This window comes from Entelurus aequoreus, linkage group LG02, assembly GCF_033978785.1.
Source record: "Entelurus aequoreus isolate RoL-2023_Sb linkage group LG02, RoL_Eaeq_v1.1, whole genome shotgun sequence".
Taxonomy (NCBI): Eukaryota; Metazoa; Chordata; class Actinopteri; order Syngnathiformes; family Syngnathidae; genus Entelurus; species Entelurus aequoreus.
This window is the reverse complement of record NC_084732.1, coordinates 39,644,446-39,656,947: the sequence shown is the minus strand read 5'-3', so window position 1 is coordinate 39,656,947 and position 12,502 is coordinate 39,644,446. Positions and strand designations below refer to the sequence as shown.

The window sequence follows — 12,502 nt, the reverse complement described above, 5'->3', positions numbered from 1 at the left end:
AGCCTCCAGCACGACCACAACCACCTGTCTTTCGACCTGCCAAGCCACAGCCACCAGCACGGCCGCCACCACCAGTTTTTCGACCATGCCAAGATCCACCTGCTCCACGCCCAGCTCCACGCCAAGCGCCACCAGTACCTGCTCCACGCCAAGCGCCACCAGTACCTGCTCCACGCCAAGCGCCACCAGTACCTGCTCCACGCCAAGCGCCACCAGTACCTGCTCCACGCCAAGCGCCACCAGTACCTGCTCCACGCCAAGCGCCGCCAGTATCTGCTCCACGCCAAGCGCCGCCAGTACCTGCTCCACGCCAAGCGCCGCCAGTACCTGCTCCACGCCAAGTGCCGCCAGTCGCAGCTTCACGACGCCAAGTGCCGCCAGTCGCAGCTTCACGACGCCAAGTGCCGCCAGTCGCAGCTTCACGACGCCAAGTGCCGCCAGTCGCAGCTTCACGACGCCAAGTGCCGCCAGTCGCAGCTTCACGACGCCAAGTGCCGCCAGTCGCAGCTTCACGACGCCAAGTGCCGCCAGTCGCAGCTTCACGACGCCAAGTGCCGCCAGTCGCAGCTTCACGACGCCAAGTGCCGCCAGTCGCAGCTTCCCCACGCCGCCAAGTGCCGCCAGTCGCAGCTTCCCCACGCCGCCAAGTGCCGCCCGTGGCTGCCCCACGCCGCCAAGTGCCGCCCGTGGCTGCCCCACGCCGCCAAGTGCCGCCCGTGGCTGCCCCACGCCGCCAAGTGCCGCCCGTGGCTGCCCCACGCCGCCAAGTGCCGCCCGTGGCTGCCCCACGCCGCCAAGTGCCGCCCGTGGCTGCCCCACGCCGCCAAGTGCCGCCCGTGGCTGCCCCACGCCGCCAAGTGCCGCCCGTGGCTGCCCCACGCCGCCAAGTGCCGCCCGTGGCTGCCCCACGCCAAGACCAAAGCCAAGACCAAGACCCGCCAAGTGACCAAGACCAAGAACCGCCAAGTGACCAAGAACCGCCAAGTGACCAAGAACCGCCAAGTGACCAAGAACCGCCAAGTGACCAAGAACCGCCAAGTGACCAAGAACCGCCAAGTGACCAAGAACCGCCAAGTGACCAAGACCAAGAACCGCCAAGTGACCAAGACCAAGAACCGCCAAGTGACCAAGACCAAGACCCGCCAAGTGACCAAGACCCGCCAAGTGTCCAAGACCAAGTCCAAGACCCAGACCCTCGCCAAGTCCAAGTCCAAGACCAACCACGCCAAGTCCAAGTCCAAGACCAACCACGCCAAGTCCAAGTCCAAGACCAACCACGCCAAGTCCAAGACCAAGACCCACGCTGCCAAGACCATGACCCACGCTGCCAAGACCAAGACCGCCAAGGCCAAGACCACCCACGCCAAGACAAAGACCCCCCACGCCAAGCTTCGCCGCCTGACACACCACGCCAAGCTTCGCCGCCTGCCACGACAACGCGCCCACCTCCTCGTCGGCCAAGGATGTGGCCATTCCATGGGCGTCCGCCACGCCAGGTGCGCCGACCTCCTCGTCTGCCACGAATGTGGCCATTCCCAGGTCGCCCACCTCGTCAGGTTCAGCGGCGGTCTACCCGCCGTCGCCACCTGACTCTGCCCCGGTGGATTCGGGGACACCTGGTCTGGCGACCCACCGCCATGTCCCCCTCCCCCCCTCCCATGACTCTTGATCCTGTTTTTTGTTTTTGGCCATCTGGGATCTGTCCGTAAGGGGGGGGTTCTGTCATGTCTGTGTTCATGTTTTTGTTTGGCCATGTGCTGTTTTGTTTTTTGGACACTTCCTTAGTTCCTGGTTTCACTTCCTGGTTTTGTTTGTCACCATTGCAACCATTAGTTTCACCTGTTCCACGTTTGGACTCACACACACCTGTCTCACGTTTTCACAGTCATGTCACGCACCTGTTCACAGTTAGTCACGCACCTGTTTTCACTTATCATGTCACTATATAGGCTTTTCTGTTTCTGTTGTTCGTCCTGGCGACATCACACATTCATGCCATGTCCACAGTTCCTTGTCACGTTAGTTCTTGTTTCATCTCATGCCAAGTAAGTTTTGTTTATTGTTCATAGTTTTGTGCCCACGTGCATGTCTTTTGTTTCATAGTCTAGTTTTCTACTTCCGCCTTTGTGCGCGCTTTTTGTTTTGTCATAGCCAAGTTTGTTACCTCCTCTGTGAGCGCCTTTTGTTTGTACCTTTTGTTTGAGTTAAAAGATGAAACATGTCCTCACCTTCACGCCACGTATGGTCCAATTCATTTGCACCACGGGAGAGCAAACCACGCCAAGGACCAAGTCGTGACAATAGACCAACGTGTGATCGATACAAACGTGCAATATTAACTTCAAACATAAATGTGCAATAACCCCAAGTGCAATAAGAGATAAGTGCAATGAAAAAACATATTTACTTCTGTATTTCATTGTACAGTGTTACCCTCATTAATGTTTTTATTTTACTTGTATTATTGTATTATTACCTCCCAATGGATTACTCCCATTAGCTGCATTGTTAGCCACCTCGCACTTGCCGTTTACTACAAAATAGAATGCATATTAAAAATGTAAATGTTTTCTTGTCTTACATAGGAATTGTGAATGATAGGCAAAATTCCATAAAAAAAAAGTGCAGTTCCCTTTTAATGAGGAAACAAAAAACTGCTGAGCCAAATTGAAGCAAAGTGTACCCCTTTTGACATTTGTCATGTGGTTGAAGCAATCAGAACACTTCACAGGGGTCAGATGTTTGCATTGCTTTCATCTCACCTCAGGGAGCATGCAAAAAGCAAGCCTGTTCAACAAATGTTAGGATGGGGCAGGGGTGGCAGCAGCCAGGGGCCGTAAATCAGTGTGTGCCAGCCCATGTTATGGTAACACTAGATGACAAATGCTATTATACAGTAGGGCCATCTGTGACTAGACCAAAACAGCAGACCTTTATGGAGTTCAAAGTTAAAAAAAACAACTAACTACAGTAATTTCATTATTGTGTGTCAGTGTGACTTCCTGTTTCTGCCAATTCCCCATGTTCTTTAAATACCCTGTGTGGCAGCAACAAGAATGGTTATAGGCGCAATGGTGTCACTACAGGGTAGCATTAAAAACACATGGTTAGACCCTACGAATTTTGCCAAGCAACAAATGAAAAATATGTGAAATAATAATAAAGTAGGATAAGGAATTTTATGTAGGAATTTGACTACCTTCCCTATTCCATATGGGGAACTAAAGTGATCAATGAGTCAATAGAGTGGTACCTCAGTTCTATGTCTTTTGGAATAATTTAGGCAGCGAACATAATTTGAATTACCAGCCCTTTCCTCTGCGAGCTGAAAAAATTATTTACCACAGGGTTGTGCCATTTGAGCAACAAAAAGATAATATATTGTTCGTTTACACAAGAAACAAACATTGGTTTTTATTCGAAGTTGACGTGCGTGTTTGAGCGCTGCTAACAGATCGACAAAATCCTGACATTCCACCACCGGAACTAAGAAAGTTAGTGCAAAAGGAAAAGACAGAAACAACCAAATCAGAGAAACAAACCATTACATTTATGCCGCACCTGTTAGCAGGAGTGACAGTCCGCATCACACAAACGTCCAAAAGACAAACATTTATCTATGAAAATATTGGGAGGCTGCAGATGCTGTGTTTGACGTCTTTCAAGCGCGGAACAACGGACTGAAAGTTGAAAAATTGCTCTGGCAGGGGTTTATAGTTCAAGATCGCTGATTCGCTCATTTTGCTGTCAATCAAAAAGCAACTCAGCCTCAGACAGATCATCCAGCCATCATGCAGAAGCCCATGCAGCATCCAGAACCAGCCAAGGCCACTTTCCATACACTTCCAGAGAAGTTCGACGTCTGATTGGCGAAACAAAGCCGAGCATCTATCCAATGACTGTCTGGTTTGGCTGCAGGGGAACAACCAACTCTATGCTCCCCCATTGAAGTCAATGGACGCTCTGTTTCAGCACTGTTTAATGCACTGTGACGACAATGAATAAGAAATCAGTGAGAAAAAAATGACGTCAACTGTTGCGAAAGTAGCTGATTCTGAACAAAAGTTGAATGCATTCTAGCGCATATTTAGTCAATTAAAATGTAAACACAAAAGTACAAATTTGACCTTCTCTTGCAGTCTTAGAGCAATGGCCACTGGTACACTGACATTTACCAATCGCTTGTTTCTCTGACCCCTCTGTCACTCAAATATGTCCATGTGTAACATAATCAACTATTTCCTAGTTTCTATCGCTACTCGATGGAGAAGCAGCCTGTAGGAGACATCTGCAAAAGTCTGCTCCCCAAAGGTAAATGCTGAACAGCATTATTACATTATTTCACAAAACTACTGTCGTGTCTTGTGATGCATGCTATGGGAATGTTTTTCCAAACTATATTTCCTATCCAAAACTTTTTAAAAGGCATCTTACATGTTAAAATTGTGCTGTTTTGGAAGGGGCAAGAATGGATTGAATGATTTTAATTAATTTCAATGGGCATTGCTTGTTTGTCATACAAGTGTTTTGAGTTACGAACTTTGTCGTCGTCGAATGCAATGTGCTCATAAATTGAGGCGCCACTGCATTGTTAGTTTTTATTATTGTTATTATATTATATCATTCTACAGTATATGTAATACAAATCAAAGCTCCAGGGGGAAAACACAATGACTATTTGACTACATTATCAGATTAAAAATCCTGGTTATACGAGTTGTGGCCATCTGGGTAATCCACACAATTCCATGGATTACTAATTGCTGACTAAATCCGGATCAATGTCCATTAACCCTTCTTAAAAACAACAAAGACAGAAAGGAGGGAAGGGGGTCAGGCTTGGGTCAGAAATCCACTGGTGCTCTGTCTCTGCTATAACCGACACCAGCGTCTACCAACTGCACTTGAAAGAAAGCTGCAGGAATAAGAGGTGTTTGCACACATCAGTGCAGGTAAATAATTGCAGAGGGAGACACATGCCAACAACACGGGGAGCGTTTTGGTCCCTCTGGTGAGCTCACTAACTGAGGTCAAACCACAGCACCAGCCTCATTATCATCATCATTATCTTTTGCTGCAGTAAATAGTCTAGATGGACCCAAAGGATGTCAGAACACACAGCTGATGATCTCACGCACTCTTGCACCCTGTGTGTGTGTGTGTGTGTGGTGTGTGTATATACAGTCGCGATCAAAAGTTTACATACACTTGTAAAGAACATAATGTCATGGCTTGAGTTTCCAATCATTTCTACAACTCTTTTTTTTTTTTTGATAGAGTGATTGGAGCACATACTTGTTGGTCACAAAAAATATTCATGAAGTTTGGTTCTTTTATGAATCATGTCCCTTGGCAAGTTTCACTGCAATAAAGTGCTTTTGGTAGCCATCCACAAGCTTCTGGTTGATTTTTTGACCACTCCTCTTGACAAAATTGGTGCAGTTCAGCTAAATTTGTTGGTTTTCTGACATGGACTTGTTTCTTCAGCATTGTCCACACACCCAACTGCGCCCAAGACCCAACCTCCGGGCTGATGATTTTAGGTTGTCCTGAAGAATTTGGAGGTAATCCTTCTTTTTCATTGTCCCATTTACTCTCTGTAAAGCACCAATTCCATTGGTGGCAAAACAGGCCCAGAGCGTAATACTACCACCACCATGCTTGACGGTGGGCATGGTGTTCCTGGGATTAAAGGCCTCACCTTGAGTGGTAAAAAATTCAACCAGAAGCTTGCCAGAAGCTTGTGGATGGCTACAAAAAGCGCCTTATTGCAGTGAAACTTGCCAAGGGACATGTAACCAAATATTAACATTGCTGTATGTATACTTTTGACCATGCAGATTTGGTCACATTTTCAGTAGACCCAGAATAAATTCATTAAAGAACCAAACTTCATGAATGTTTTTTGTGACCAACAAGTATGTGCTCCAATCACTCTATCACAAAAAAAATGGGAGTTGTAGAAATTATTGGAAACTCAAGACAGCCATGACATTATGTTCTTTACAAGTGTATGTCAACTTTTGATCGCAACTATATGTGTGTGGCATCAGGCCATTACCAGCAGGTGTGCAGATAATCCTCATTCCTTCAGCATGCAAGAACAAGTGAGATTAAGCAGCCAAAGTCAAAACAGCCGTGCTGACATCGGCTCACTAATATTTGAACCTTCATATTAAATGTGCGGGGCACTTTTACCTACCTGTGTTTGTTTTTAAACACAAATCCTGCAATGCAAGGGTAAACATATCACACAGCAGCATTTCAAGTTTACTTATGAGCTGACATGAAAAATACACCACAAATCTAAGACCTCAACCGATTGTAACAGAATTGATATAGAAACAATAACAACGTTTATTAAGAAGATTTTAGAACTGTTAACATATATCAGCAACCTATTGTTTCAAACAGGCAAATTCCCACACAAAATTAAAATGGCAAAAGTTGTGCTAATTTATAAGACTGGGGACAAAACACCAGTTTACAAAGGCCCATTTACTTACTTCCACAATGTTCTAAAATCATGGAAAAATGATTTAACAACATGCAAATTCATGAATTCATAAAAGTGGAATGCTCGCGGACAACCAATACGGATACAAAGCTAACATCTAAGATAGATAGCATTTATCAAAATAACGGAAGAGCTCACGAACGCAATAGTGGTAAACAGTGTGAAGTTGCATTTGACACAATTAATCATAATATCCTAATTATCAAATTAGAATTGTATGGCATCAGAGGGTTGGTCTTGAACTGGGTAAGAAGCTACTTAACCAACAGGAATCAATACGTGAAGAAAGGCGAACACACGTCTACAGAGCTGAATATATCTTGTGGCGTACCCCAGGCATCAATAGTGGGACCAAAATTGTTCAATCTTTATACAAACAAAATTTGTAAAGTTACAAAGGACTTAAGTTAGTATTATTTGCAGATGACACGACTGTGTTTTGTTCAGGAGAGAACACACGGACGCTAATACAAATAATAACAGAAGAAATTAACAAATTAAAAAGATGGTTTAACAAAAACAGACTGTCTTTGAATCTCAGCAAAACTAAAATAATGGTGTTTGGTAACAGTAGAAGGAAAGTCAAACAAGTACAAATAGACAGAGTAGATATTGAAAGGGTAAAAAAAACCTAAATGTTTGTAGTAGTAATAAATGATCAAATGAACTGGAAATCTTATATAAAAAATATACAACATAAGAAGAAAAAAAAATGTCAATAATGAATAAAGTTAAATATTTTCTGTACCAAAAATCACTTCATATTCTCTACTGCTCGCTAGTGTTACCATATCTGAGTTATTGTGTAGAAATTTGGGGAAACAACTACAAATGTGAGCTACATTCACTAACGTTGTTACGAAAAAGATCAATTAGAATAATACATAATGTTGGATACAGAAAACATACAAACCCTTTATTTATTGAATCAAAAATAATAAAATTCAATTGGTGCATTTGCAAACATCTAAAATGATGCACAAAGCAAACTATAACCTGCTACACAAGAATGTACGACACTTACTCTCAACAAAAGAGGAGAAATATAATGTAATGAGAAACTAGAAATATGTGCTATGTTGGAAATAAATTAAACCCATAAACATACCCATTAAAATGAAGGTATACCCACAGAAATGGTTAACAATTAGCCAAATAATGGCGTATTTCAAAGTTTAAGACCAAGGCTGGGATCACTACAGTATTTGGCAGGCTCTGGCATTTTATTTTGATAGCAGTTCATTAAATATTTAAAGACTCATCAATATCTAGTTTGTGTAAAAAACACACATCATGCATGCGCATCACACACAACATAACTTAAATCTAACTGAATGAGACCTGCAAAGAATCTAATGTATAACTAAGTTGTAATGCATAGTCTAGCAAGTGTTCATGTTAAGCAAATACATTACACAAGAGCACTTTAAATGAACATAAAACCTGCAAAGAAGCTGAAAACAACTAAATTGCATTGCATTATTATGTGTAAGCTGTACTGTACATTATCCACAGACGTGTAGTGACTCACAACATAACGTATGGGACTGTGGAAACACAATGAATTAAGTGAAAATATGTTGTCCTAAACTGAGCAAGTTGCAATGAAAAAGTGTTTTCCAAAGTGAGGCCGCATGCACCACCTATATACATGATCAATAATGTGTACATGATCAATAATGTATACATGATCAATAATGTGTACATGATCAATAATGTATACATGACCAATAATGTGTACATGATCAATAATGTATACATGATCAATAATAATAATAATAATAATAGATGAGTCCTACCTGCTAGTCGGTGCATAATATGTGCAGTGATAAAAAAGAAGCCATGCACTGATCGTCTTTCTCCTCACTGCCATGAAAGTGACGCACATGAACTGCCTCCAAACCGAAACCATGCCGTCCTCCCATTGCTCATGAATTATTCACGACTTATTTATCAGCCAATCAGCGCCCTGCGATGCACTGTGACGTGTCATCGAACCCACGCTGTGCCTTTTCTCCCGAAAAGTCAAACTTTTTGCTCAAACATTTAGGAAAGTCATCTTTACAATAGCATGTAATAGAAACTTTTGCTAAACATTGAAGAGAATTACGTACAAATGTGTATGAAAATAGTTGGCATTGGACAGCTAGCTAGCCACGAAATAACCAGGAAGACACTATAATAAGGTAAAGTAAGAAATATATATATATATATATATATATATATATATATATATATATATATATATATATATATATATATATATATATATATATATATATATAAAAATATAGTATATATATATACATATATATAATATATATATATATATATATATATATATATATATATATATATATAAAATATAGTATATATATACATATATATAATATATGTATACATATATATAATATATATATATATATAAATAAAATATATTATATATATACATATACATATATATATACATATATACACACACATATATATATATATACACATACATATATATATATATATATACACACACATACATACACATATATATATATACATATACATATATATATACATATATATATACATATACATATATACACACACATATATATATACACATACATATATATATACACACACATACATACACATATATATATATATATACATACATACATATATATACATACATATATATATACATATATATATATATATGTACATACATATATATATATACATATACACACATACATACATACATACATACATACATACATACATACATACATACATATATATATATATATATATATATATATATACATACAGTATACATATATATATATATACACATATATATATATACACATATACATATATATATATACAAATAGAATGTAAAAATAATGAAAGCAAACCAAACCAAATAAAAACCATGCACGATTTGTGATAATGTTTTAAAGTAGCGGATGGTCCTGAGCAACGCTAAATCGGGTATGTACGATAATTTCCCTCAAAATACGATAACTTGTAACCTGACAAAGAAAACTTGCTGTTCCAAACGAAGATGCTCACAGCCCATTAATAATCTAAACATGCTCTCCAGGAAGTGTGCAACCTAATACTTAACTCGCAGTCACACCTTGAAAGTCCACCAAAAGACCTGATCAAGACTATCTGCTCAGCATGAGGAAACAAGCTGCATTAATGGCGGAAGTAAGAAAGTAAATGTGAAGTCTTATTTATGGTTTACACTGACCAGACACTTCACTAGGTACACCTGCACACTCTATAATAAGATCCAGTCCCCAAGCTGGTCTCGGATCAGCCTTACTGCATTCATGCACAGGTGTCACAGAACTGAGGAGTCCCTTTACTGTCAACACATGGTACCGATACGTCACATGACCTCAAGTTCTGACCCCAGTGACATCTGTCTGGAGGTGTAAATAATCCGACAAAGTAAGGCGACACTATGTACAAACTCCACGTTGAATGGAAGGTGACTCAAGTACAGCATACAAACAGGTGAGGTTCAAGAAAGGAAGGCCAAACCTGTTTGTTACATCGTTCAAAAAGGAGGAAAAAAGTAAAATAAAATCTGTCCAAAATCCAAGAAATTATGTCTCACTCTTACAAGAATAAAGTGTCTAAAAGTGGAATGGAAAGAAGTGACAAGTCTTCATATGCACTCACCTTGTTTACAGTCGCTGCTTCTATCCCTACAATACTCTAGAGCAAAGGTAAGTCAGTCTTTTCAGAGTAAGAAGTCTCCTGGTTTAAAGTAAAACTGGTTTGTCAACTCTTCGCAGGAACTCACGGAATGACGTGCCCGTGTTTTGTAAACCTGCCCAAAGAACAAAAAGCTGATTGCACTGTTGCATATTGTGTCGTTTATTACACAATGAGCGAAAAAAATGCAAAGAAGGCATGTAATAGTTAGTTAATAACCTATTGTTTCTTTAAAGGAAGGACTTATTTACCTTTACCCTTTAAATGCCCTCTAGTTGTCAGCCGTGTGTGTCCCGCATATTTGACAGCAATGAGAGAACAGCCGCGTCCTCAATGCACTGCAGCGTTCTCACTAGCGACTAACTTCCCAGTTTCCGACTCACTAATCCTCGCCTCCGTGGCGGGAAATAAACAGAGTTTCTTACACGTAACATTCTCACTGGAGGACGAGGAATAGCGAAACATGCTACATTACACATTCGTAAAAGCTGGAACTCCTGAATGTAAACAGTTATTAGGTTGATATTTGTTATTACCACAAATTATATTCTGTATTCTATATTGTTATTGTTTACAAACTCAGGAAATCAGTCATTGGACACAGCAAAACCAAAAGGATTTTGCTTAGTTATTTTTGCACTACTGACTTTATTTTGCTCAAAATATTGCATGTAATAAAATCAAATATATTTGAATATTTCATTGATATTGTTATACCACCATCCTGTATTTTAGTCGGATTATAATTGTGATCAAATATTGAATCATTAAATGATTTTGTAAAAATGAAATATCAGCATTTGTATTACAAAACTTGCCCAAAACAAATGTAAAGTATCCAACCACAGAATAATGTGTTTATTACATTTGAACAGAAGTGTAGATAGAACCATGTTACAACAGTGAGTAACCAGATAATAACAGTTTATTAGCAAAATAGATTAATATGAGTTTTGAAAAAATAATATGAACGGAAATAATGCAATATGTTACCATCAGCAGCCTAGGACCCTTTTTAACACGTCTTATATATTGTTATATGATCATTTATAAGCCAAATGATATATGGTGATATATATCGTTATCGCAGGAGGCTGCAATATACATCGTGATATAGATTTCAGGCCGTATCGCCAATTCCCACGGCTATTTGGAGTTGTTGGTAATGTTTTAATATGTTTAAATGACATCTGTTTTACTTCTTGTGGTTATTACGATCATCAGGGACATACACAAATATAAACATTTGAATTGCTTTGGCTGTTTAGTAGTGATGGGTCAAACGATACTGAAGCATCGATGCCTGGTGAAACACAAGGAGTGCTATAGTGTGCTTTCAGATATAAAAAAAACCCACTGACAATACAGCTACTGTCAATTGACTACAAAACGGTGTTAATCAAGAAGGGTATCTTTTGGCTTACGACTGACAGCCCGTACTAAAAGGAGTTGTTTACGAAAAATAAATAAAAAAATTTAAGTGTGGGATCACGTTGATATTATAGCGCCAAATAAGGTAAATGTGCGTTTAACATTCCTTTCTGTGCAGCTATTAATTTAAAAACATATATTTGTTTAATTTTGCTACATTTTGGATTTTGGTAATGAATCTAGTAACTTTTTGTAAAAAAAAAAATAGATAAAACTTACACAAGAGTAACTATAATTTTCTTTTTGGTCTATTTTTGGTTTCCAAAATTATAATCTGTATCTTTTTTGTTTTTTTTAGGAGTGGGACTTTCTGTAAACAACTATACTTTTAAGGCTATTGTGTAGTCAGCATTAACATAACTATTATATGCTATTCATGCAGAGCTGTTGTTTTATTAACTATGAATATGTGTGTGTATTCACTTTTGCTTTAATCTTGTCATGTAGCAAAGCGTTTTCGAAATTTTAGAGCCTATGAGAATAGCTATTGTAACAGCTAATGGGCATCTTAATAAACAAACAATCTTATTTGCATGTCAAATGTACTGCCTTTTTCAAACCAGCAGCTAGCTGGCCATTACAAAATACTGACAGTACATCAGTGCTGTGACCATACAGGTAGTGAGTGTGCCATACACTCACTCAGGCATCACTTACCCATCACTACTATTTACTGTAAACACTCAAGTTAGTTTGGTTGTTATTATTCTTATCAATATTAGTTATAACAGTAATGTATTTGCCAAGCTTTTTCTTACGCGCCCCAATTTAAAAAAGCACACAAAAAACAGGCAAACATCAGATACTGTGCGCAAAATG

The 12,502-nt window shown here is 39.7% G+C and overlaps 1 protein-coding gene across 3 annotated transcripts in view; it reads right to left on the bottom strand.

Annotated features, from left to right (window-relative positions):
- depdc7a (DEP domain containing 7, paralog a) overlaps positions 1–12,502 on the bottom strand; it is a 45,998-nt gene that overhangs the window by 23,814 nt on the left and 9,682 nt on the right. The window contains exon 1 of one of the 3 annotated variants that reach the window (XM_062026684.1): positions 10,217–10,241. The exons of 1 other annotated variant lie outside the window; for it this stretch is intronic. Coding sequence is in view for 1 of the 2 variants with exons in the window: in XM_062026665.1 (XP_061882649.1) it covers positions 8,317–8,332 (16 nt within the window). In the remaining variant the exon portion in view is untranslated. Of the gene's footprint in view, positions 1–8,316; positions 8,369–10,216; positions 10,242–12,502 lie in introns of those variants that run through there. One more of the 3 variants, XM_062026665.1, reaches the window with a different exon arrangement.